Source organism: Coturnix japonica, chromosome 22, assembly GCF_054131305.1.
Source record: "Coturnix japonica strain WE chromosome 22, WE-NBRP24, whole genome shotgun sequence".
NCBI lineage: Eukaryota > Metazoa > Chordata > Aves > Galliformes > Phasianidae > Coturnix > Coturnix japonica.
In genome coordinates this window covers 4,379,618-4,407,037 of record NC_140684.1, presented here as the reverse complement: position 1 = coordinate 4,407,037, position 27,420 = coordinate 4,379,618, and the positions used below count along the sequence as shown (strand labels likewise).

General features: G+C 44.4%; 1 protein-coding gene and 1 long non-coding RNA gene across 9 annotated transcripts in view; one reads left to right on the top strand and one right to left on the bottom strand.

The window, feature by feature from the left end:
• VMP1 (vacuole membrane protein 1) overlaps positions 1–27,420 on the top strand; it is a 55,334-nt gene that overhangs the window by 4,366 nt on the left and 23,548 nt on the right. For 5 of the 8 annotated variants that reach the window (XM_015880470.3, XM_085522008.1, XM_085522007.1 and 2 more), the window contains 6 exons: positions 2,194–2,295; positions 3,992–4,127; positions 6,130–6,220; positions 7,559–7,669; positions 18,291–18,458; positions 22,796–22,927. In XM_015880470.3, coding sequence (XP_015735956.1) covers positions 2,220–2,295; positions 3,992–4,127; positions 6,130–6,220; positions 7,559–7,669; positions 18,291–18,458; positions 22,796–22,927 — 714 coding nt within the window. In that variant the 5' untranslated portion in view covers positions 2,194–2,219. Of the gene's footprint in view, positions 1–434; positions 525–2,193; positions 2,296–3,991; positions 4,128–6,129; positions 6,221–7,558; positions 7,670–15,165; positions 15,331–15,452; positions 15,486–18,290; positions 18,459–22,795; positions 22,928–27,420 lie in introns of those variants that run through there. The other 3 variants (XM_015880471.3, XM_032448370.2, XM_085522011.1) reach the window with 3 other exon arrangements.
• On the bottom strand, positions 11,905–12,714 carry LOC146757382 (uncharacterized). Its single transcript, XR_014936456.1, has 2 exons — positions 12,498–12,714; positions 11,905–12,210 (listed from the first exon to the last, which is right to left on the bottom strand). It is a non-coding gene; the product is annotated as an uncharacterized LOC146757382 (long non-coding RNA).

The following is a 27,420-nucleotide window of genomic DNA, read 5'->3' as shown; positions in this document are numbered from 1 at the left end:
GGAAGGGGCTGGTTTCTGAATCACTGCCCTTTGGGTCTGACCCTGTGATGGGCACCAAATCTCCCAGTCACCTGTGTTCTCAGACAGGAGTTTTTAGGGTAATTCTGCAGAGTGGTGGGACCCCGGGACCTTCTTAACAAGTGCTCAGCCTACCTAAGTGTGCAAGGGGGTTATTTATCTTTGTTGTAAATACTGATTTGTGTACTTGAGGTAGCGTTACGCAAAGCTAATCCCAGATTAGGGCCTTCCCAGGCAGGCAGGATGCAGCTGGTTCTGCTGGCTGGGGTCATAGAGGCTGCGTGTAGGTAGCAGCACAGCTCGGAACTGCAGAGATGGGTGGGTTTAGTGTGGTAGTTGTAGTGAGTGCATTGCAGAGGGAACACAGTGCACGGCTGAGACCTTCGTGTCCAGCACAGAAAGAGTTTCTATTGCAGTGAACTGTTTTGCTTGAAATGGAACGAAGCTGAATGCAGAGCACAAACTGAAGCTTCAGTTTCAAAGGCTGGATGTACACAAGGATAAAGGTGAGCTTCACAACAAGCAATGTGTGTTCACAATGTGTGACTTCCACTGAAGCTCTGAGTAAAGCCTTTCAGTGTTTGTTATCTTTAAAAATGCCACTGCAGTTCCATAGCCCTGAACTCTCCTGCGTGGTGCCCCAGGAGCAGCAGAGCTCTGTGCAGCTGCTAACTGTGGATGCCCACTTCCAGTAATGCTGTTCACAGATGGAGCTTTCTGTGTGCAATATGTGCACATCTGATGTGTGTGTGTGTGTACATGGATATGATATATGTGCATAACTACGTATCATTATGCGTATACAAAGCAAAACCCCCGAATACCATCACTAGAAATAGAATGCTCCACAGCCTTCAGGGAGCCGGTGCTCTGATGAAAGCAGGAGGTGGCTCAGCATATGATCCATACGTCACTGCAGCAAGTGGTCTGTGCCCCACAGCAAGGTGCTGGGATGGCTGTGCTGACTCCATCTGCTGTCTGGGGGGAAGGAGTTTTGCATCTGTTTGCTGTTGGACAGGCAGCTGCTGTACCATCTTAGTCCTCTGCTGCCCTGAGCTCCTTGGGGAGCCCTGCAGTGTTGCTCAGAAGCTGCAGTCTGAATGGGAGTGAAGGTCTCTGCTATTTACCGAACATAAAGTGCTGCTTTGGCTCTGAAGGCTGATGTAAATCAAAGGGGAAATATATTTCTTTTTGGCATAAAATTTTAATTTCCTGCACTGTGCTGTTTTATATGACCTGTCATTTTAATATCGCGCTGCTTCCTAACAAAAGCAGCGTATCAAACTCTGTAAATCAAGTTTCCTCGCAGTGAGAATTGTAATGCAAACGAGTTGCTTTAGCTTTGTGGGTTTCTCTTCTCCAGAATAAAATCCCAGAAGCTGCTTTAAGATTCAAGGGAGGATGTTTAACTCCGTGGTTCTGACTGGCTGCTGCTTGCATTCAATTGCACAAGCACTGTCAACTGTGCAGAATAAAAGCAGCTCTTGCAGTGTTCCGTTTTATGTTGGCTTTCAGTTGCTGTGCTGTTTCCTTTCCTGGATAAGGAAAACCACAGCACATCTTGTGAAACTTTAAGGCTGATCTCATCAGAAGAGAGGCTGAACTCACAGAGAACATTGGCTTTTCCAAATGCTTTCCATCAGGCAGTGCAGAGCTTTCCTTTTCTGCTTTAGAGACATTAGACCATACAACATGAGATGCAACTCTGGATCTTAGTTGCCACATTAAGAAGTTCTTTTCTTAATCTGTGAGCATTCTGAGGTCTGCTTGCAAGGTATCTGGAAGCTTAGCCACAGAATAGGTGCTCTATAACATGAGAATCAAACCCTGAGCCTCACTTTGGGAATGAACAAGAGCTCATGCAATGCTCTGCTCCTCCTGGAGTGCCAGCATTGGGCTGGTGGGTGCAAGGGCTGTTTCACAAGCTTTTGTTCAGTCACAGAAGTGAGGGAATTTGGTCACTGAAGTGCAAAAATTCAGATTTCTGAAGGTAGAAATGGTTTCAATTGTGTCATTTGTGGCAACGGAAACACTTTCTGCTTTTTCACGATGTAATGTGGGATAACTGTGGTTCTGGGGGGCTGCTGGGTGTTTGTGCATCCTTTGACTACTGAGTAAACATGGTCTTTGTAACCAGCAATGGAGACATGATGCTCTTTGGTTTTGTTCTGTTAGATCCCTGTACGTGAGTGATCTATGAAATGGCAGAGAATGGAACAGATTGTGACCAGAGACGTGTAGGAATGAGCAAAGAACAGCACAATGGAAACTTCACAGGTAGGTAGGAAATGTCTTCATGTTCTCAGCTGATCAGCTTGATGTGAAAGCGACCAGCACAGGATTTGAAAGGAATTTATGTTGGTACACTTTACACCCAGATAATGCAAAAGGAGACACCTGAAGTGCTGGAAACTTCAATCTGAAATGTGGAGAACTTAAGTAATGTAAAGCCAGAGAAGCTTCTTGCTGTGTGTTGCCATTCAGCTTCTTTCTTTTCCTTTCAGTGTTCTCAGCTTATTCAGTGTAACTTGTATGCATTTGGGCCTCCCAGGCTGAGTTGGGTACTACAGGGGCTGTCATCTAAGAGCTGAGCTGTGTCGAGGTCAGGTTGTACAACCCCACCCTTTGGCACTGAAGAGTTTGGTATTGGTAATGAAATCTGTTTTGCTCTTGGAAGAATCCAGTCTTCAGTCTCCCCGTTTCTAGCTTTTCTGTTGACAGTTTGACACTATAATTCATCATTTTCCATTATACATTGCTGGCAAAATAGTTAACAGCTTCATCTCCTGCCTTGCCTCTGTTTTTCTTACTGGTATGTCTGAAATCAGCTTGGATTGGTGTTTAGAACTAGTGAAAAGTAACCTGGGAACATTAAATGAATGCTATTGTGTCACTGAATGCTCTGTGCTGTGTGTAGCCTGGAGATGGTTATCATCTCAGTTTGTTTCCTGTCAGCCTTGAATGGGCTGGTTCCATATTTAATTAAGTTTTGTAATCAAGTGATTTCTCAAGTTGTACACAGGCTTACACCACTCTGCAGTCTCTTACGACATATACTAAAATCATATAAAGTTACAAAAAACCCAGGGCTGAAGCATTTTTATTAAGTGGAAAAAATGGAGGACACAAAACTTGCTGAGCAAGGATATGAGGTTAGGTTGAAAGAGAATTGTTTGCTTGTGTGTATGGAGCAAACCAAGGCCTTCCTGGGGAAGGTAGGTGTCCAGTACTTGCTGTTGTGGGATTCCTGTTAGTTCATCTAAAGCAACAGGCACTAACAGCTGAAGAGCACAATTAGATGGGCCCTGTGACTGAGGTACAGCTGGTGTTACAGTGGAATGGGGCACTGCAATGTAAGATTACTGCCGTTAGAAGCAACGAAATGTGTAATGTCAGTTTAAGTGAAGGACTGTGGTGTATGAGTAAGCCCTGATCACAGGAGCACTTCCCGTCTGGCAGGCTCCTTTTGGAGAAGCTGAACGGTGTGGCAAGGCTTAACATAGCCCAGGGATTCTTACTGGGAGGATAGATAACGTTATCCAGTTACACGGTGACTGGGATGTGCAGAGAGTACATGTAATTCAATCCGCTTCGATTGGAGAAGTCTGAGAATAACTTTGGAAGAGAACCAAATTCGAAAGTTCAAAGTAAAATGTGGTCGGTGTAGTGGGCAATAGAGATGCCTTTGACGTTGTATATTAACTGATCTGAAACTCATGGTGCATAAATGCTAATACATTTAACAAACTTCTTGCACCCTGGGCCAATTATTGAATGGCTGTCAGCTACATGGAGGAAGAAAAAACACATTTCCTTTGCTGGAGGATGCATTATTTCTGATGGTTTTGGAGCAAATGCTTTGTGATCAGTGATGATGACTAACAAAACAAAGAAGTATCAGTATAAATTTGGGTGGGGTGGAATCTGACCTGTCAGCCTGTGCTTTCATATTTCTGTTGCTTTTCATTTGCAGATTCCTCTTTGTTGAGTGAACGGAAACGAAGGGACCGAGAAGAGAGGTTGAATATTGTCCTCTGGAGACAACCACTTGTTACCTTGCAGTATTTTTTCCTGGAAACTCTAATAAACTTGAAGGAATGGACCATAAAGTAAAGATAATTTCTTTAACTTCTAAGCATTCTGGGGAAACCCATGCTGTGATTCAGTGGGTCACTCTGACATCTCACTTTCCCTGATGATTCATAGATTTCATATTCTTTTTCCAGAAAACATATTTATTTTTGTCCCTTAAAGGTGGCCACTGGAGCATGCCCCACTTCCAGCTGCATGGCCAGACCTCCTGCCTAAGTGACATAAGTGTACATAGGGACAGGTCTCAATGGAAATAATTGCAACCTTCCTTCTTGAGAGTTGAATACTTCCATTTGAAAGAATGGGACAGTGTTTAGGGATCCGGAAGGCAAGAGATATTGCAGTTAAGACTGAAGTGTTAAGCACTGATCTTTTAATGTGTTTGTTAGTATCGCTTAATGATCTTGGAGTAATTTAGCTAGGGCAAGGTTCAGGATTACATGGAATTTGTGTTAATGTTTATGGTGCTGCAAAGAGAACTTTGCTTCTAAGCTGTGTGGTCCCTGTCCGTAGCAGGAAATTACTTATTAAAGTGCTTCTCAGCATCATTTGCACCCTGGAAGGAATGGGCTTGAATTCTAGTTGTAACTGCTAATTGCGTATTTCCAACATCTCCTGCTAATGCTCCTTCAAAGAGAGCTGAGATTGCTGATAGTGGGCTCTGTTCATTGACTCTACTGGGCTACGTTTGAGGTGCTGACACATAAGTTCAGTTGATGATACAAACTTCTACTTTCCATTTTCATCTTCTGCAATGAAAATCAGCAGATTTAATTTAAGCTTGATCTCATTTTGCACTCCACAAAATAATCTATTCCCCAAAGCCCAATAATTTTACATTCTTTCAGCTACCAACTGTTTCTTTGAGCACTGCTTTCCCACATCTTGCTTTAGCTGTTTCAGACAATCTCCAATGGTAACAGCAATAGAATTTGAGGTGTTATTTTAAACTATTTCCCAGCTGTCTAGATATTAATTTTTATTACAGGTAGTATTTGCATCCTGAATTGCACAGCACATCTATGCTATGTACCACTACCCAACACAGCACTGTACAGCCACAGCTGTGTTGTGTAGCATGATCATGTCTTTGCAGAAAATAACAGACCATGTACCACAAGCTGTGAAGGTGACCTCAAATTGAATCTTAATGGTTTCCTGTGTTCCACTTGAGTAAATTGCTATCTAAGTGATGACAATCACTTGAGTATCTAATTCTTGTAGTGAAATGAACAGCTCCTTTTTTTCAGCTTGCTAAATGTTGAAGCATTTCTGAATGTATTTCTTTATTACGCCTCTCGTATTTCTGTCTTCCACCTAAATTGATAACTTACACTTAATTTGCTGTCTGTGATTTTATAGCATTAAATGGCAGAAAATAATAAATGTGTGTGGCCACACAGTTAAGGAATATGTATCAAGCAGGGTTATTGCAAGCCTGTAAAATTAGCCACATGCAGATGTAGCTGGCCATCAAATTACATAGGAAAACACTTTTCCCCTTTACCTGTATTATCTTGCTGATACTTCAGTTAAAATGTACACGTTAAACTTTGAGCTGTCACAAGAGATGTTCTCTTCAACAGATCAAGAGAAGAACAGTGTGTAGATGTTGGCTGTGGCTGTGCCCACCAGCACGTGCATTGAAATTAGCCCTTCTGTTGCCCACTCACATCCCCTCCCTAGGGCCAATGCCTTCTTTACTTTGCGTGATCATGAATGCTGCCCTGGGTATGAAATGCTCTTGTTGAAGCTGAACATTTGATGCTTAGGTTGTGTTTGCTTCCAGACAGCAGCTTTGTTTTTTCTTTAGTTAAAAACAAAACAGTGAAGTAGAGATTTTCCATAAGAATAACAGCTCCCCATGTATTTTTGGGGAGGTTTGTTTTTATAACAGCAGACTTTTCAGCTGCCATTGTGCCTACTGGCTACATCCACACAATCCCTCTCCATGAAGATAAGTTACTTTTAGATGAATGCTAAGTTATGAAGAGCTCTAACTGCCATTTGTCTTTTAAGATTGTGGCATCGGCGAAGTATCCTGGTGTCTTTTTTACTGCTGCTTGCAGTGCTTACAGCTACGTATTATGTTGAAGGAAGACATCAACAGGTATGACGTTTTCAAGTGACTAATGCTTGTCTCTGTGCTAAAGTGGATATACTGGGAATTGAATGGGGTCTTCATGAGATTGTAGCGTGTCTTTTGAACCCTTGTTTGATAAGAATTTTTTGTAGATCGTGTCATGATTCACCTTGTGTCAAGTGTGGGTGGGTTGTATTTGAAAGATGAAGGAAGATCAGCTGTATCATATCATCTATTCTGTTGCATACGTAGGTGTTCCATTTCTCCTCTATTCTTGACTGAGTAAGCACACCTCCGATGCTGCAGCACTCCTTCGCTTCAGTTGTGAACAAGTTTTTAATAGTGGTGTGAGCTCTGGGGAAAATGTTAAACTGAGTCATCACAGAACTTCATGGGTTTCCAAGAAATGTTTCTTCTGCTATGGAAGGGTGTCCTGACCGAACAGGGAAGGCATAGGCGTTAACATAAAGTGGCTTCATGGCTCAGATCTCTACCTCTGGTGTATCTTATGTGCCTGTTGTCTTAAAATGGCTGTTTAAAAAGCTTAGTTGTTTGGGGTTACCTGACAATTGATGCTTTTGCATCACTTGAAGAAGTGCAGGCACTTGCCCCATGCACAAGGAGAAGATGTCTATACCTTTCCCTTCTCCATTTCTCCTTGAGTTTCAGATTTTCCCTGGAGGCAACTGCCCTTGTTAACCCAGCAGGGCATTTCCTTGTGCAACTGAATCATCTTAGCACTGTTACTCTGGAAATCAGCAGGTTCCCAAACTCGAGGAACTTGTTTACTTTCATACTGCTATGGTGTGTTTCTAACTGGTGCACACATAGATCTGGATCATGAGTCTTGGCCTCCTCAGGTCTCGTAGTGCAGTGAAATGATGCTTCAGCTCATAGCATCCTCCCTCAATCCCGTGCTTGAGCCCTAAGCAGCGCAGAGCTGGATGCTCATCACCACTAGATGGCTCTTACTAACTGGTGTTGAGGCGCTCTGCCCTGAGGTTGCTACTGGCCTCGTGCTTTGCAGGGCTTTGCAGGGCAGTGCCTCCCCAGGGCTCTGCAGGAGGCTGCTGGGAGAAACCTGCATCAGTGGGACTGACAAAGCTTGTGCAGCCTGCAGGGTCCTCAGTTCTCCATCCCTCTCTTTGAAAACTTGCAGATTATAAGTCCTATAGGCTTTTCTTGTCAAAGAGCACTGATTTCTGTACAAGTCTCTGCTGTAATTGTAGTAAGTTGCAAATAGAAGAACCTGGTTCAGTTATTACAGTGCAGACAAACACCTGCATTAGCTTGTAGCTTTAATGTTCGCTTCTGAGAGACATCACCTCAAATTGTTTCCTTTCTCTTGTGTGATTTCAATTTCAGTATGTGCGGTACATGGAGAAGAAGTTCTTCTGGTGTGCCTACTGGGTAGGACTGGGCATCCTGTCCTCTGTTGGACTTGGAACAGGTCTTCACACCTTCCTGCTCTATTTGGTAAGTGTATTTCTGTCCCATGTTTTATCTGAGTCATGTATTTCAATTGCTGTGTGGTTTTAAGATCTTGTGAATAAAGGATCTTCCATAAGTCTAAATGTCAAGTAGTTCTGAAGGGAAAGAAGTACTTGGTGTAATGCTGCAGTGCACTCATCTTGCTCTGTACTGCATAGCCCTGCTTTGTAGCTTGAATGCTGTTAACCCTCACTGTGAAACCCAGTCAAAATCAGCAGTGCTCTATGCTGTCATTTACTGCTATAAATAAAATGTTTCATAGTGCATGCAGCTCAAAGTTTGCATTAAAAAAGCTCTTCATAGCTTAAAATGACCACTTTGCTACTAGAAAGATGAGGAACATGCAGCTGCTTGGAGGTTCAGTCTGTATTCATTTTGCTTTGATAATAATAGCAAGAAAAATGTTTCTCTCTACAAAGAGAAAATGCTCAGTGTTGTTTTGAAAGTGTATCTGATGTTGTTTATCTCAGCTCAGCTAGGAAAGTTTGGCCGTGTTTTGCTTTTGGCCATTGGATTAGTTCCTTGTTTATGAAACCACTGTCCTGGATTTAAGAAAAGGATTCATGGCCACAAAATAATTAAAACCAGTTTACGCAACAAATGTCATCTTGTATTTGGGACAATTACAGATGTTTACTTTCAGAACTGCTTTAATCATTAACAATAACACAGAAAGCACTGCAGGAAACAAGGAACTCATGTTTTTCCACGCAGCAAAGCAGTGCCTATGAAATCCAATGGCATTCGTATCACCTGTGTTTGCAGCAGTGTCAGCCTGTCAGCGTGGCTTCCCTCCTGAGGGCTCAAAGTACAGGAGAAAGGAAACTGCTGCTAAACAGAAACAAGTTAATGCACACACAGCCTTGTAGGCAAGGTTTCTTCGAACCAAAGGGATGGTGTGTCTGGGCATCTTCTTGGGAGCTGTTTGAAGAGCTGATGGTACTGTTCCTAGTCTCAGTTTTAAGACCATTGTATCAGAGGTGTAGTGATGTTTTACACTGTTTGCAAACTGAAACTGGGTTATGTTTTGTTGTACATTGATTAGAAACAGAATAGGAAGGGCTCCCATTTGGTACCACAGGCTGCTCCCACATTGCTGTCCTATAAGGAAGTCTTTATAAGCCAGTGCTTTTTACTTATTTATTTTCTGGAGGAAGGTGGGATGGGCTGACCTTTCTTTTACTCTGTTTCCATCGTTCTAAGTTACTTTCCTTCAGTGTCATTGCATATTACTTCAGTTTTCCTGTGGGGTCTGTGAATGTAGTGTCTGTGTTAGGCCATGACCTGCTCTGACATTTCAGTCATGTATGTACCTGCCGTTATTTCTCTGTTGGCTTAATAACAAGGATGGTAAGTTCAGAACAAACACGCTTCTGGTGGTTCAATACATGTCTGGATGTAGAAGGGTCCTTAACGTGCTGGAACACACGTGGCTGTGTGCCACTAGATGGCAGTGGGAGTGCAGGAACTGCTGATTGCCCTGACTCTGTTGCCATTTTAAGTACCAGATCTGCTAATATTGTCAACGCAACACCCTCAGCAATTCACACATGTAATACACCCAGTAATATAGTCCAGTCCTTGATACCCACTGAGGCTACACCTTGTGTGAAAGGGAACAGGGACTTAAGGCAGTCGCTGTCACTTTTACAGGTAAATTATTTCAGACCTGTGGATTTAACCCTGTGTGAACAAAGCAGTCAGGAGCTCCAGCTTTCAAAAGGAGTTTTAAAGTGATTTACTGTTCTAATTGTGCAGCAGCCTCCTCTGAAAGTACAACTGTAATAACTGTGGTGAAGTCTCTGTATTAACTTTCCCATTAACACATACCTGTTTTCCATGTTCCATATACTTCAGTTATGTTTCTCAACTGTGGCAAAACTCGTTCTTCCATTGATTCAAAGGAATTAAAAGTTGAAAAAAAAAGAAATCCTCCTGTTTCAGTGCCTGGATTTGCAGGCAGCAGAGAACAGATTCTGTAAGTGTTTTAAAATTGCTCATAATTAATTGCTCATTTCAAATCTGTGTGTAGGGTGAGATTGTCGGGAATGCAATTACATGCCTGGAGAACAATGCGCTCGGGCCCACCCATGAGCTGCTGGGCTCTTGTTGGTGCTTGCAGCATTGGATGTGTCTGCCACCCAGGGCCGAGGGGTAGGAATTGCTGGCATGTGGGCACCTGTTGGTGCTGTGTGTGGAGTTGCTTCAGCTGTGACACAGGTGCATGTCTTGTAAATACAGCCCTCCTGGTGCGAGCAGCTCCTTCACAGCACACTGTGAGCACAGCCTTGTCGCTGGGCACTTCCCTAGTTGTGCAATAGATGCAGTGAGTGACTCTGCTTTCCTGGCCCGATGAGCTGTTTTTCCAGTGTTGAGAACTATCATTTATCAGGATTCTTCAGAGCATCTACAGCAGCTGCTTTGTTGCAGGAGAGATCCAGGGGTGAGGGTTTGGAAACAACAGGTTGGCTTAAAGCAGAGCCTGCAATCTTGAGCAGCCTCTGTGTGGGGCACAGCGCTGCCCCCAGTGCTGTCAGCTCACATCTGCTCCTGATTGTGTTGGTCACCAGAGCACTCTTGCTGAATGTGTTTTGGTCTGAGAGGGAAAGGTGGATTTTGGCAATAAAAAGCCTGTGACCAAGCTGATATTTCTGCAGTTTAAGGACTTCCTATACAAAATAGAGGATCTAAACGTTATCTGCTTCCCAGCTCAGTGCTGTCTGTTCAGTCATAGCCAGCAGTAAGTGTAAAATTCAGCATGGCTTTTGGGAAGGGATCCTCCAGCTGCAGCTGGCACCGAGCACAGGGCTGGCACAGAGCAGGTTTCAGCACAGCAGTGTGGAAGCCGGCCGCTCTTCCAAGAATCCTCTTTATTCTGACACATTCAAAACAAGTCGTCTGGCTTTTATTCCCAAAGCCCATTAAAGTCGTTTCAGGATTCTTTAAAAACAACACTTTAAAAATAGAAATCACGATGTGGTGCTGTAGGAAATAAAGCTATTAGGATTAATGACTCCAAGGGTTTAACAGCGTACAGGGCTGTCATTCTGGGGGCAGAGTTTAGTCTCGATATGTTTGCTCTTGTATTGCTGGTATATTAAGAGACAAATGGCATGAATCGCTTAATTGCTGGGAGATGACTTCTTGTGCTTGTGGGGTGGAGGAGCAGGCAGTGCTGGGTGGGGTGCTGGGCTGGAGCTGCCCTCTGCCACCTTCATGCTGCTGCCTGACTTGGTTTCAGTTCAGCTCTGGCAGTGAATTACAGATGATGTGATCGAGGGAAAGGAGATCAGCGTGGAATTCGTGCCCATCAGAAATCCTGGTGTGAGAGCCAGCCGATACGTGTCCCTTCTGTATACATGCTGTGTTACAGTCTGTAGTGGTGGGTGATGAATGGGAGTGAATTCCTTACAGGTCAGAAGTGCAGCAGGAGTTCTGGCTGTCTGCAATTGTTTGTGTTTTTATTTTTCTAAATCCCCATCTCTGCTCCTTTGCTGATAGAGCCAAGTGGAGCAACTGCCGGAGAGCAGAGCAACGCAAACAGGAAATGTGAGGTACAATAGGAATGCTGTGTGCATGGAGGTCAGAAAAGGGCTGGGATTTTTTCAGTTGTGTGGGTTTGTCACCCAATTCTTTCTCGGGCGTTTTGCAGCAGAGAGAAGGAGCTTGGCAGTAATTTCAGGCCTTGAGAAAGGACCAAGAACTGACTTTAAAGAGAAGCGCATTGCAAAGGCTGTGCCTTCATTGACAGGGCTGACTTTGGAGAGCTCACTGGGGTTTAGCTGGGCTGGAGGGTTCAACGTCTTGTTTTTGTTCTGAATTGGTTCCAGGGCTGGGCTGTGGCCAGAGGTCGTGTTTTGGCCTCTGGAGAGCACAGCAGCACACAGCCAGAGGGAGTCACACTCTGGTCCTGTGCAAAACGAGCCGAGCTTAGAATGGGAGCACTGGAAATCAGACACATTGTGCAGTCGTGAGCTTGTTAACATTTCCCCCCCAAAAAACCCAAAGCGTTGTTGGCACGAACAAAACAAAACAAATCCCTCCACACCCCCCTTTCCTGCCAGAACTACCGAATGCTTTTTAAAATCACATTTGTTTCGGTGATCCAGGAACAGGAGCCAAACTTGTGAGGAGACCTGAGGTAAAATCACACAAGTGGTTCTCCAAAGAAAAGCTCACACAGCAGGGTTTGCTTTATCACTGTGAACTATGTGTTATAATTTGGGAATCCACACAATTTATTCTCGTTCTTTCCCCTGTTAATTAGTGACTTCATTACAGGAGTATTTTCACAGTGATTTTCTGCTTCCTAAAATATTTGTTTCTTTTTTCTTGTAGAGGGATCATTCAAAATGATCCTGAATAACCCATAGGTGATGTGTTCTGTGTGTAAAAAGGCCAGGAGGAGAACCTGAGCTGCACAGCCAGGTGGGGGACACAGCATTGCTCCCCCTCTCAGCACTGAGTTATTGTTAAGTGTTCATATCCACTCCTTGCAGCTCTTGAGTTCGCATCAGTTGGCAAGCCTAAAGCAAAGGAAATAAAACCTGGTTTAGTCTAATATCTGTGATCGGGTTACTGCTATTGAGCTGAGGCACTTAAAGAAAAATACATGGCAGTGCAGAAGACAGGAATCAATTGTAAAGCAAGTTGAAATGGAGCCTGTTTGTGTAAGGCTGGCATGCAATGTACTTTTTCATTTGTTTCCTCCATGCCTTTAAACCTACTTCCTCCAGCTGTCCTGCACTGTGCACAATGGAACATCCTGGAATACATGAATCAACACCGTTTACAAAATCACTTCTTTGCTTACCATCTCTTGTTGGGAACTGCTGCCCGCCGTTCACATGGGCTCTGTTCTGCGTGAAACTGCAGCATTTGTGTTTGTAATGTGCTGATGAAGAGGCAGAGCCCGATGGGTTGAGATGGGCACTGCTGCCTGATGAGCTGAGTAGTAACCTGGGTGCCTTCCTTACATTTAAAAACATCTGTGCTTAAATGTGGTATTTGCAAGGGGAAAACGTTCATTTAGAGTCTGAAGGCTGTGAGTGCACCCACTGTTGTTTTATATGTTGAAATACCAATCGATACAACCTCTGTTTTATGTTCTTCTGGATTATGCTGTGGAGGTAACAACTATTGCAGCCCAATCTGGGAGGCCATGACCCCCACCTCCCCTCCAGCCTGGTGCCTGAATACAGGGGAAGCTGCTTGTCCTGCTGTGGGGGTGACAAAGCCTGGCAGGGAGCTGGGGGAAGGCTGGAAGCAGGAACCTCCTTCCTGCCCCACTGTGAGCTGCTGGGCTGCCCGAGTCAATGCTCGAAGCAGGGTGACTGTCAGTGCCATATATGGCCTCCAGAGCTGCTGGAATCAGGGCACGTCAGGAGCTGGACAGTTTATCTCAAGCTGGAGCTGTGGTAGTAAATATCTAATGGGAAGCTCCTCTGGCTGTGTGAAGTTAGCTCCCTTATTACGACTTTTCAGAAGTCTGTGACATTTTGATGTCATATTAATGTTTAAACCATATTGAGCCTCTTGTGCAGTTATAGGGATCTGAGCTTGCCCCAGGCTGCAGGATCAGTAAGGCAGTCAGGGCACCGTTCTCTTCCTTCCAGAGGTTGATGGACTTTACCTTTCAGATGCTGACACTTGGTTTTCATTATCTGCTCTTGATTTCCTTGTGGCTGCTGGGAGGTCACATCCCACTTTCTCCTCACTTGCTCTCCTGCAATCTCTGTGCTGTTGGTTGTTTTCTCTTTCCAAGTGAGCAGCCTGAACTTTGTGCTTTTCTCCTCCCCGCTTCCTTGAGCCGGCTGGAAATAATGATAACAGTGCAAGGCAATCTCTAATTGGAGGCATTAAAGCCAATCATCACTGCTGGTGTCAATTTGAGCAAATGCTGTGATTTATTCCTTAGCAATAATAAATAGCTGACTAAGGGAGGGCGAGGAAAAAATGTTGACAGATTATTTTTGTTTTCTGTCAGCACCAGAATATGAACTTGGATTCTTCCACTTGTGCCTTTTCCTGGCGTGGGTCTGTGTGGCTGCTGCTATAGAAAGCAGTGTGGGCATAGCTTTACAGTGTGTGTGCTTTTCTTGTTACTCCTCAAAGTAGCAACAAGGTCCCATTCTGCATTCCGTGGGACCACGTGCCTGCTCCCTCCGTGGTTCTTGTTCAGTCATATTCGGAACTTGTGGCTCATGGGTTGGAATTTCCATCAGCTCTGCAACTGTGGGGCAAAGCTTGACTGAGTGGGAATGGAAACTTGCTAACAGACATGTGACTGTAATGTATTAATACATTGCTTGAAGTGGCAGTGTGCTAGAGCCCTGCTGCCCGATGGATGCTTGAGTCACTGGAGGATGCTGTAGAGATGGGATCCTTCTTCATTCTGAGACCCTTTTTAGTCCTATTCTGCATACCAGACGACACATTAAATCACGAGACATTTTAATCTCATCACACAGACAGACAGACTGGTTCAACATATTTCCTGACCACCTCTGGGCCCAGTTTTCCTCCTGTGATCACAGAGCAGTTTGCATTGCGGGCAGCTGTTCACTGCTCCTGGAGATAAAAAGGTGCTGTAAGATGGTGTTACTTTCTGGAGAGGTGTAGTGACTTCATAGATAAGTATGAGATGAGACACAGCCTGGGGCAACACTTGCAGGATGTTTCCCATGTGAAGCAGCTTTTGCTTTTCTAATTTATCTTAATCAAATGTAGAATGACATGTTTCCCCCCTCTGGAAAGGCTGAGTCTTGAGGCCAGTATGAAAAGCTCCGTATCCATGGAAGAAAGCAGATTTTTAGTGCATTAAGTTCAGCAGTGAGTTCAGGGTAATATTTCTCTTGCTGGCGGACGTATCACTTTTCTTTGTGGAGTATTTCTAAATTAGCATGAGTCTGAAGTTATGTCTTCTCCAAATACAAAAGGTTAAAATTAGATGCTGTTCTTGTGCTTGCAGCACTCGAGCAGGATGGCTGTTGTGTGCAGGGACACGTGAGAGTACGGCCCTTGAGATGTAGTTTTGTTTGCAGTCTGGATGCACAGAGTGACTGATAATGTGAAAACGTGATTCACTCTTAATTGGATCTGCAGTCATTTCTCCTCCCGGTAAAGACTGCTGTAAATAAAATGAACATCAGTGTGTTTTTAAAGATCAGAGCTTTGCCTTGCAGTGGTGAATTTCCAAGTGTGATTTATAGATTAAAAAATACCGTCTACTTTCTAGGCATTTCATAACACATTAGAAATAATGCATTTCTAAGGATTAGCAGCATCCATTTTATCTGGGGTGACTTTAGTCACTGAAATTCCAGGTTCTCTTGAAGGTTCAGGTTCAGGAGTTTGAGGCTGCCTGAACTAAGAGTTGTCCAAATAGGGATTTGCAGCCCTCCCCCAGATCACTGTTACTGAAACACAGATTGATTTTGAGTTAGTGACCAGCTCTTGTCCTGTTTGATTTTAAATGGCACAGATATTTCTAACAAATGGCATTCCAGCCTGACCACAGGCTCCTGCTGGTCGTTAGCAGTGGCAAGCAAATGCTTCTAGCCCGAGTCAGCAGAACGTTTCTCAATTTCTCCTGCGTTGGCCCCTATGAGTGCCTCCTGCAATGGGGAAAGAACTTCATTGGAGAGGTGAGGAAGAGACAGTTGTGTTCAGGATCTTACATGCCTTGAATTTCTGTGACTGTTCCTGGTTTGGCAAGCAGCACGTCTACTGAGTCGGCTGGTTTTAGTGCTTGTTGTCTGGTATGAGGGTTTGAAGTAGTTTTATGGAGCTATTTTTAAAGGTAGGGTTGCGGAGGAGATGTTTTGGAGGTTTTCCTAAGGCATTGAAAGAGGCAAAGCTCACAGTATGTGCACAAGAGGAGAAGGTGGGAAGGTACTGCTTGGAGAGGGTTAAAAAATGGTGTGAAAATGAATCCTTCTGACTCGATGGAGCATCTGAGCGATGGAGCATCTGAGCGTGTATTGCCTGGGATTTCCCAAGGGTGGCACCTGGAGTTGGTTCCCCATCCTGTTAAAGCAAAGTTAAAGCAGCCCCACTGCTGCCTACAAAGCAAAATGGTGCCTGTTCTGCAACACGCAGACCCTCCCTGCAGCCACAGTGCCGGTCAGCCAGCCATTGTTTTGGGAGGTGCTTGGTAACCGGGCTCTGTGGAAGTGTTGTGCTCTGCGTGAGCTCTCAAAGCAGCACTCGAACAAAAGCAGATGTGGGGGGTGATGCATGCGGCTGCCAAGCTGTGAGCTGCTGGCCCTTGGACTAGCAGGACAGCTGGGCTGCGCTGCAAGGATACGGGATTGTTCTACTCTCCTTTGGCTCTCTCTGAATTCTAAGACCCCGCACTTTGTCGCTCTAAAATGAACTGTTTATGCTTTATTTCTTATTCCAGTTAAAATGTGAGTTCAGTGGGTTCCATAACTTCTTTCTGTTACAAAATTGTTTACATTGCAGCAGAAGAATTGCATTCAATTGATGTAATCTTCAAGTGGCTCATTGGCCATTTTACAGCAGCTTTGCAAATGCCTTTTCTTTTCCCCTCTGGCTGCCACCAGTAAGACCTTTCATTTGCAGACATCTCCTGGTTGAGTTCTTAACAGGAGGTGATGCTTTGGGACTGTTGGGCCATTCTAAGGGTGGTAACCCCATTGGGAGCAGCAGTTGATGGCAGGGAGCTCCCAGAGGAGGCATTTTGTCTTTCTTTACTTCCTCTTGGGAGCACAGAGCCTTCTGCACACCACAGTGTGAGAAGAAACATGGCAGTGCTCTGAGTGGAACCTTGCAAAGAGGATGGGGGAGCTTAATTACAGCACAGGTTATATTTTACTGCTATAAAACTGAAAGTAACAGGCTGCCATCACAGCTGGCTGTAGTTGTACTGTATTGTGGTCGACCTGCCAAATTTTGTGGAACTGAAAATCGTACTTCTTGATTCACACACCGTATCGCCCTGCATCGGCAGCGAGAGTGCCCTTACCCTCAAGGGAACATAGGAAATGATCATTTAAACTCAAGTGCACGGGGATTTCCTCCATGCAAATTGCATGTTCAAGAGACTTCTACTGCCAATTTCTGCAGGTGAAAACAGTGAGTTAAGGAGGATGGCTTGAGAGACCTTCCTCTGTCCCAGCTTAAGTAAAATAGAAACGCATTATTTGTTTAGATCCAAAATTGCTGGAATGGGGGGGTATAGGTCTTGTAGCTGTTACCAAAAAGGGGTCCATTGTCAATGTGACTTTTCATGGTGTGTCTAGCACGTATTCCAAGTTGCTTGTTCATTCTTCCTTTTACATCAAAATCACTTCTTGTGGTTCAAGTTCTGGATCTCTTCTTTCTTATTTTACATCAATGAACTTCAGAGTTTGTATCTCACTGCCATGAGATGAGTTTGTATCTCATTACCATGTGATAAGTTTCCATGTGGTTGTGGCTGTGCAGGTGCTCTGGTCTCTTCATTGAGGCCTGTAATGTTGGCATGACTGAACCCAACGAAAATCTTCTTCCCCAAGTCTAGGAAAGGCGTTGAGGCTCCACCTTTGGTGTGAGGCTGCAGCATCTCACCCTTTCATGTGCAAATGAAGACTGTAAGATTCTCATACCTGAGGCTCTTGCATTTCAAAGTGAGCTTTGGGAGCCTCAAAAGGGGAAATGGCAGTGTTGGGTTCTATCATGCTTTCTCTTTTCCCTCGTTATTTTGTAAGAAATACAGCCTTGGGAGGTATTAGGCTCCCTTAATGGTCTAATAAACCTCATATAAAGGATTTCTCTTCTACAACACCTAGTGCTGGGTTTGGAGGGCTGAATGTAGCTGTAGGATTGCCTTGTGACTTCTTTTGTATTAAAATAACAATGGTTCTTTAAGATTGAAGGAGTTGAATTCCGTAGTTGACACTGATGTTCCTTTTTGGTGGTTTGCCCCAGAAATCATTTGATGCAAGATGGAAAGCAGGAGAAATCCATCTGTATGGCATTTGATGATCAGCTGATGATCATCTAAAAGCTGCAAAGCTCCAATGGAAGATATGATAAGGTCTGGTCATTCCAAAAGAAAACTTCATACAGAATTTAAATGCTTTCGTCCTCTAAAAACAACAGCAGGGAGAACACCTGCACCAATAAAGCTGCTGCCTGTAAACATCTGAGTCACACAGAATCACCAAGATTGGGGATTCCAATCCACCAATCCAATTGGTGGATGGTTGGACTAGATGATCTTGCAGGTCTTTCCCAACCTTGGTGATTCTGTGCAATGAGACCATTTAAAAGCTTTGATAATTTTCCTGTTTTAAGAAGTGAGGATTCTTACTGTGCCTTGGCAGCACTGTCATGCTGTGAGGTGCCATAGCAAAAACTGAAAGTCTCCTTAACGTTTTTGCTTGATGACAAGGAAGAGTTTTTTGAAAGAGTATGAATAGCTTACGTGGCACTTCAGGTGCTCTTAGAAAAACTCTGTCTGTTATTTAACATCATTAATGGCCTAAGTGAGAGAAGGTAAGTTTCAGCCTACATTCTTTGCATCAGGTAAATGCTGTTTTTAAATTTTAATCTTTATTACAACTCACGTGGTCTGTGTTTTGATATTATGTTTTCCCAGGGTCCACACATAGCATCGGTTACTCTTGCTGCCTATGAATGTAACTCTGTTGATTTTCCTGAGCCTCCGTACCCGGATCAGATCATCTGCCCTGACGAGGAGGTGAGCGGCGGATCCATCTCTCTGTGGGCGATCATCTCAAAAGTCAGGCTGGAGGCCTGCATGTGGGTAAGGCTTGATTCGTAAAACTGGAGCTGCTTTAATCTACACACTTGATTTCTCAGTGATTGCTTTCTTGAGCCAAATAACAATGGCTTAACACCGCTGCATTTATATCTGCTGTACAAAGTGCTGCTTTCCTGATCAACCTTTTCTGTACTGGCCATGTAGTATTGATCCCCTGTAGAATTAATTTTTAAGTTCTTAAAGGACAAACTGTTAGGAACTGCAGTGTTACACAGCAGGCACTTAAACAATATGTTTAAAAAAATCTGAGTTTATAATGTGAGAGAAGTTGCAGATGCTCTTATAAAGGATTCAGGCCCTGATACCACAGCTGAGATATTTATTCTGGCATCTGTTGATGAATCGGATTACATACAATGCTGTGTTGCATGTTTTTGTATATTATTTCCTTTTCATTGCCTGTTTCCATCAGGGCAAACTCTTTACTTCAAGCAGGAAAAGCAGGTTGGCTTCTAAATGGATCAGGAAATGCTGTCGTTGGAGCTTCCTTTCTGTTTCTTTTATTCCCTCTGCAGTTTTTTTATAGTTTTCTTTTTGGGTGACTTTGGTCCATCTTTGCCTGTTTCACTCTGGATAGCTGACTTTAAATCCCAGTTTACACGGACGTATCTGCTGAGATCTCTACACCAGATTCACTTTGTTTTCACTGCTGGATTCCTGTTCTGAGCATCCACTTCATTGTTAAATCTGTGGTTGTCAAATTCAGATGTACAGAGGGGAAATCCTGAAAACAGATAGCATTTGCTGTCTGCCGTCGTGTTCCCACATACCTCCTCGTGGCACAAAGAGGTATCTTAGGGCATCTTTGGTCACTGTGGCTTTTAAAATGATCAGCAGCTGCACTGCCTGCAGGAATGAGGTTTGGGCTGTGCGCATTGTGGACTCAAATCGTGTCAGACAAAGTAATGTACAGATCACAGTGTTCATGTGGAGTAACGTACAAAATCCTTTGTGATTTTAATAATGGCAAAAGTGGACTTGGAGCTCTCTTGAGAAGCAAAGTATATCTTGATTTCCAGTCTTTCTAATGAGAGGATATTCAGATTTCCCTGAATGCTTGATGAGTGGCTGGAGATACAAGTACTTATAAGATCATAAATATCAACTTTTTTCCCTCTTTTTTTATTTTACTTGAGTTTGTTTAAGGCAGACAAAAAATGGCATTTATATCATGTTTCTAGGGTTGCAAAATATAAACGCAACTCAGGGTAAACACACATTGCTTAATCTTCAGCATCTAAAATAATTGAACAATGATGAGAATTAAGCTCAGAAAAGAATTAATAGTGCTGCAAGCATTGAAAGCTTGTGTCCTCCAGAGGAGAACAAGCAGTACCTCCAGTCTTTCATGAGAGCAGCATTTCTTGGTCCAGGCTGTGGGAAGGAAAAAGGCATTGGAGCAAACCATCCCCCTCCCCACCTTCCCTTCTCGCCTTGGAGTTCCCCGACCACCACCTTTCTGCTGACCTCTGTCTCCACTCACTTTTCCCTTGGGAGCATCCCCGTCTCTCAGTGGTGTCTCATGTAATGTTATGCTTTCTTGGAATGTTTCAAGAGTACATAAACATTGCTTGCTAATTTCCTGTAAGCCAGATCACGTTGGCGACTGCTGCTGCTTCTTCCAGTGCATTTCTTTTGTCCTGATTCCAATTCACATTTCATGGAAGCTGTTGAAGAAACTTGCTCTGAGTTCTGTCGTACCTGATCCAGATTCTCCTGCACTGGAAGGCAACAGCAGCCTCCATAAAACAAAGCAAGATGAGCTTTTATAACTCAGAACCTTCCTAAAAAGTCTTGATTTGAATCCGATTTCAGCTTCGAAGTGAGATGGGGAATAATCAGTGTAATTCCTCATCTGAGTTTCATTGATCGAACTTTGAATGTATCATGAGAAACAGTGGCTGAATGCAAAAGCAAAGGACTGGACAGCACATGGAGCCCCATGAGGAAGTAGTGCAGTAGCACTGCCAGCTTCTTTCCTTCAGCCTTGTAAAGTGAAACGCTGTCAGAAGGCTGCAGAGCGAAAGCTGGCTGATCTCCCTGATTGTTTGGAAGGAGACAGGAGAGGGGCACGGATATAAGATTTCATGTAAAATGTTGAAAGCAGGACGGTCCCACCGGGGCGCTCTGCAGAGCTCTGCCTGTAAAGCTGCTTAGGCTGAGTGTATCCTGCAAGGCTGGAGTGCAGGGATTGCTCTGCAGAAGGGATTGGGTTCAGATCACCGAAACATCAGCATCTGTTCCAGCTGACTTAAACCAGGTACAGCTTTTTCCAGAGATTAAAATCATTACAGCTCCCCTGCACGTCAGTGATACTCATTCCTGTTCATAATGAGTGTTGCTGGAATTAAATATCACTGTATCTAAGGAATTATTAGGTGAAATGGAAATGGTGGTTAAAGAAATCACTCTACAAATTGGCTCCACCAGTCCTGGCCTGCAGAAAGACTCCCCAAAACAATCTGAGAGGTGTATGCCAGTTCTCACAGCCTGCTATCCCATGGGGATGGGACATTCAATAGTGCCCTACATTTTTAATGCGTTACAGCTTTCTTTTTTCTTATTTTTTATAAGAAAGGAGGGGAAAGAATCAGAACTGCTGGGGATTAGCAGAACAGGCTGCCTGTGTCCTGACCGGGATCAAATCAGTCTGAACGACTCTTTCTAGTGGAGTCATTTCCCCATTTCCTTTCCTGAATGTGCTGTGTAAAAGAATTTTGCTCAGCATCCAGCTTTTCCAATGTGCCATTAGCAGAACTTGCATTCAGTGTTAAATAGAGAGCTGATGGTACAGAAAGCAGTTAAATAGTTACTGGGTTGGCTCCTTAATAGCTTGCTTTATATTTTTTCCTTAAACACACTTAGGGAACCTATCTTGGGTAGCCCTGAAATCATATGATGCTGTTGCAACTCTGAGATGTTTTGTAATGAGCATGTGACTGATCCGCTTTAATGAAAGTTCACGTCCAGTACACGCATGCAAACCTCTTCCTCAGCTTGCAGAACGAAGCCAAGGCGAATTGGCAGAGCCTGGAGGAGCAATGTGACTTTTTGTTCTTGCATCACCCTGAGAACATAACCTCAAGTGAATTCTTCTGAACCGTTGTTGCTACTGTGTGCAGGCTGATCCCCCCCCCATGCCAGCAGCAGGCAGATTAATGAAGTTCAGCTTCTTGCACCCACTTGCGTTTTTCTGCTATACGAGGCGTAAAGGTGTGATGCTGTGCTTGGAGTGAGAGCTTAGCAGTTGGGGTAACTGCAGAGGGCAGGATGGGAAGCCATAACCTGTTGGTTTGGAGTCCCCGTGGCAGCAGGAGTTCTCCCTCGCATGCAGCTGCGTATAGAGTGGGAACAAAGGAAATTGAAAGGTTTTTACATAGCTTCAAAGGGATAGAAAAGCATATGTTACTCACTCCTGACCCTAAGAAAGAAAAGCCATCTGTGTGTGGCTCAATTTTAGCACTTTTCCAGTGTGCTGCCCGACTATTGTGTGTTACCTGTCCTATATTTAAACTATTCTGAGTTTAATCCAAGTTCCTGTTTCGTTTGCCTCTGTTTATCCATATGTTCAGTCTCGGTCATCTTTCTTTTCTATTCTTTTTCTTTGGTTAAGCTGAAGTTGTATTTACCCACAAGACTCAAATGAGTCATTTGATGTCCTGAGAAAACAAATATAATTTTCCTGTGGTGAGAAAGGAGCCATGCTTTCATCACTGCTTCTCTTGGCTTTCTTTATTCCATCTTAAGGAGAGAGAAATCTCCAGATCAAGCTTTGCTTAGCCTTATTTTCCTTGCTCGTAGCTGTAGTAAAACTTGACCCTGTTTTCTAATAAACACTTGCACAAGATCTCATGACTTTGTGAACCGTAAGTAAACTGCATGACGGCACAGGGGAGGAGTTCCCACATCGTTCTGCAGGCTGTGCAGGAGCTGTCACATGCTGCCAAGTGTGCCTGGCTCCATGCAGGAGGCGAGATGGCTGGGCCAGGCTGGTGTGTGGGATGGGGATGGGCTGCAGCCCCCCATAGCAGCACACTGCTGGCCCCAGGGCAGGCAGGGCTCACAGCTGTGACCTCACAGTGTGGTACTCTGCATAGAGAAAAGCTGCATTTCCCTAACATGGAAATAAAGTGGATCTTGAAGCCAATGGCTTTATATTTAATGTCAGGAAAAAGCTGATGCTCAAAGCAACTGCTTTCCACAGCTCTGCAGTTATAACATGGCACACGTCTCTGGCTTCTAACATTTTGAAATGTCTGCGTATATTGTGTTTCCCATTTGAGAACAGAGAAATAAATCTGGGTTATTCTTTTTCCCAGGGTGCTGGCACAGCCATTGGAGAGCTGCCTCCATATTTTATGGCGAGGGCGGCCCGACTCTCTGGTGCTGAACCTGATGATGAAGAGTACCAGGAATTTGAGGAGATGCTGGAACATGCACAGACTGCACAAGTAAGAACAGTGCAAACCAACAGAATTAATAAAACACAGAACAACTGGATGGAGCAAATAACCATTGCAATGAAATGGGAATAGGCCAGAGATCGGTTGGTGCAAGTACACAAGGGACTTCCCAGGGGTGGAGGGAGATTCTCCATCAGGTAGAGATACCTCTGGGGGTAGGAGATTGAGAATCGAGCTTGTTGAAGCACGTAGAGTGATGCAGCCAAAGCATCTGCTACAAGTACTGTATTTATTTACTGTTCCAAAGGCAGCACAGTGTAAAGACAGGGAGAAAGCAAGGTAACAGGTTGGTGACAGAGGAGGGGCTGTAACAGCTATGATTATGGAAAAGCTGCATTTAAAACCTCTGTGGGCCAGGTGGCTGTCAGTCAGCTCATCCCTCCCCGCATGACCTCGGCCACCGACAGCCCCATCAGTCAGAGGAAACATATTTTTCCTGATGTGAAAATGCAGTGAAGCTGCCCCGAATCCCTTTATGTTGTTGGTCTTGTGATTTGTTCTCTTGACAGATGAAATACCATTTGTGTGATAACATGGTTTGTGACTGATGCTGTACGTCAGTCAGATGTTCCATTTCTGCATTCAGGACCTTTGCATCTTTTTCAGAAGCCATCCATAGCCATTAACTGTTCTGCTAGGGAACTTTCTTGATAAAAACAAATACCTCTCTTCCCTCCTCCCTAATTGTGGATGAAGCTTTTAGACATAGAGTGTGCAATCCAGTAATGCTCACAGTGAACACTGTTTTATGAAAGCCTCCCCCTGCTAAAACGTTCCATAGGGTTTTCCTGCTATTTCAGTAGTAAATTCTTCTGTTTCTTTGAAGATGTAGTGGAAGGGGGAAAAAAAAACGCTGCTTTGGTCTTTGTCCTGCTGTCGGTCTTTGCTTGGCAAATAATCCCTGTATAAAAAGCACGGCCCATTTAAAGGGAAAAAAACCAACAGTCAAATGCATGACTCGAGAGCTGAGACGTTATCTGTGTTTACTGAAACTCTCCCAGCAAATGATGTGCACATCAAACTCTGGGAGCAGCCGGAGCCGCTTCCAGAATGAACAGTGAGATTCTTGGGCAGAACGTTTTTGCTAGAGAGCGATTTGTCAGGACGGGCCAAAGCTGTGGGTTACTGCAAGGGAACGGATGGCGTCGGGTCATTCATTGAGCAAAATGGAGGTGTTAGTTAACAGTACTTTTGATTTTAAACTGAGCTGCCATTGAGATGCATTTTGTGGATGGACGGCCAGGAAAAAAATACCATCTTTTTGAACTACATTTGTGGTTTGGTTTCTATAAAGTTCTCTTAACGTGAGGCTTTGACAGTCTGATTAAATTCTATTGTGCTCATAAAACTGACAGTTCAGCTTTTTCCACTTAATAATATGACTTCCTTTTGGCTTTTGGCACTGATTGTGTTTTTGCTGGATGTCTGTGGGAGGCAGTCCTGCCTTTTCCTATGACCTTGAGTAAATCCCAATCGTTAGTGTAGCTTATCACTATTTGCTCTGTAATTGCAACTCCGTGACCAGTTATAAAGTCTATTTTTAAATTGCTCAATAACAGTCTTTATTACCTGCTTCAGCTTGTGCCGTTCTCCAGGTTTAGGTCTTATGAAAGCAGGGAGTGTGACAAGTGTCTCACACCATGGGTGCTGCTGCAGCTGCTTGACGTCAAGTGACAGAAACCTTCTCTCAGCATAAAGGTCTGGCTTCAGCCTGCCTTATTGAAGGGCGTGAAATCGGGTGTGTTGGATTTGGAAGAATTGCCTCCCCCTCTGCTTCTGCTGAGTTGAGAATGCCTACAAGGCACAGCCAAACGGCTCGACTTGACGTTCTGCCTGCGTGTGTTTTGTTTAGAGCTGCTTGCTGCTGTTTCTCAAGAAACAATGGTAATTTTGAGAACCAGATGAGGATCTTCTATGGTGAGAATAGAGCGTGAATTGAACACCCAGCCTGACTGATCTTTGAGGGGGGAATTTTCCTGCTAGTTGGGCAGCTTAAAAAACAACAGCCATAAAAAAAGGGAACTTAAAATTTTACACCGTTTATTCCTTTTAGTCCTCCATTCCAAACTGCACGGAGTGAAATAATGTTTATTTTAAAGAGACTTTTGGGTGATAGTGGGTCGATTGTAAATCCAAGTGACCTTTCTCCTTGAGCTGGGTATTGAGAAAACCCATTATCCTGCAGATGATGTGGGTCTGCCTCGTACTTTCCCCATTGATGTACTTGGGAAAAGCCCCTCGTTTTAAAGCACACTCACTTCTCCTTTCCAAGCATCTGTGCGTGCTGCTGAGCCAGACCTGCTTGCATGCGCTGAGCTCCAGAGCTTCTCCTGCCTCCTGTTCTAATTGAGTGGCTTTGCCCTGGAGAGGGACTGTGGTTTACAGGCAGGGCTGTTGGTTCTCAGGGCTGCACACAGTGCAGAGCCCAGCGTGCTATAGGAGCAGAGCAACTTGCTCTGATTTGTTAGTACTTAGATAGTGTTTTAGAATTCTACATGTTTAAAATGGTGTTCAGTTGCTCTGGGTTCTCTCTCAGTCAAACCCCAGAGCAGTGGTGACTTTTAGCAGAGCAGTGGGGTATCTCCAGCACTGCATTCAAACCGACCTCTCAATTAGGGGAAGTGAATCTGCTGCTTAGTGCTGGGGCAGCATGTTACTAATCAGTGTGAGCAGAGCTCTGTGCAGCCTCGTGGCCATGCACCCGGGTGCAGGGCTTTTCCTTTTCTCCTGATCAGCGGCTGCTGATTGTGAATTGCTTTTCTGTTTTCTCATTGTGCTGAAGTGCCAAAAGCTGGCAGAGGTTTCTGGTGCACGTGCAGCTCAGTGCCAGCTGCCCTCGAGGTTCCTGCTGGAGGATGCTGTGTGGGCCTTGCTGTGCCATGGCGCTCTTTGCTAAGAGGAGAGAAGTACCAAAATCTTTGCTATCTAATCCTTAATGACTCTCAGTGTTTGGATTCATTAAGTAGCATAGCCTTAAGAACTCAGTCCCTGCTGCCTGCTGACTTCCCAGGCTGCATCCTGCCTCTGCAAGGACACCAACTTGACAAGGGGTTAAATGTGCAGGACTGCTGGGTTGCAGCAGGATCCCTGGTAAATGACCCCGTGCCATCTGCACAATGGCTGCCCGTTGCTGCTGGGACCTGTTTTTGCCTCCACTGAACCTTTACTGGTTGTGGTTTGTCTGGCCATCACATGACTTCTCTGAAAATTCCCCCTCCCCTCCATTTCCAGTAAACTGTTTGAACAGGAGTGACTCAGACTGAAACCAGCTTCCCTGTAACCACAGGGCTTGTTAAAGAATTTGTCAACGTGGACTCAAGAGGGTTTGTATTAAACTAAGCTGCAACTGCTTCGGTTTGCATTGCGTCAGGAGTTCCACCGAACAACTTCCTGCTCGGAGAGGCAGCTTCTTGTCTGCAAGGAGTTAAAGAGATGAACTTTGTGATAGTGGCAGTTGGACACATGCAAAACCCATCTCTCCAGCCCTGCTGAGAGGTCCCGTGCCTTGAGCTGCATTGCTTTTCCACGTCCTAACGTGGGTCTCTCAGTGCAGGAACAGAACAAAGTACGCTCACCACACCCAGCCGTGGTAACTCAGAGAACCCAGCACTGTGTTCTGACACGACACTGTGAGTTCACTGAAATGGAATGATTAGTTTCAACTAATCAGCAAAATATTACTTAATTAGCAGCAGAAAGATGGCCGACTTAAAAAATGGATCTGTCCCATGATTAAACTAACAGTTGGGATCCAGTGAGTTCCTGCTTGGGGGCAACTGTTTGGCTGCTGCTGGTTTAAGCAAAAGCTTTTGAGGGTGTTCTTTGCAAGAAGGAAGAAGCTGAAGCAGACCACAGAGAGCCTTCTATAAAGCACTTATCATAAAGATGGAAGTGGTAAATTCACATACAATAACTGGAAAACATTGACTTCTCTTTTTTATATTCCCCCTCCCCCCCCCCCCCCCCCCCTCAGAAATAACTTGTTGAAACCCAAGATCAGATTCTGTTGGTCGTGTTTCTTGCTTGTTCTTTCAGTCTCCCCCTTTTCTCATCAGCTTCCTCTGTTAATTGTCAGTGTCAGGTCTGGGCAGCCAGCAGGAAGCTTGTCTGCATGCAGATCAATGTGTGCTTTTGTTAATGTATGGACAGAGGTCTCTCACCTCCTTATCATTAAGTGTAAATTCACAATGAATCAAACTTTGGAGCTTCAGTGGCTCAGCAAAAGCTTTAAGTAGGGGAACTGTTACTAGAGGGAGCTTCCTCAGGAAGGGGGGAGCAAAGAGTTAATATATCAGCATGGGGCAGACAATGGGAGCTGTGAGTAAGAGATGTAGGAGCCACCTCCTTGCTGCATTGCTTTGGACACTGGCAGTCTTGTGCCTGCATTGTTCCATTCATTTGCACACCTGCTTACAGATAAGGGAAAACCAGTGTTAGCTTTGCTCACGATAATCTAGAGATGACTTTTTCACATTCTTCTT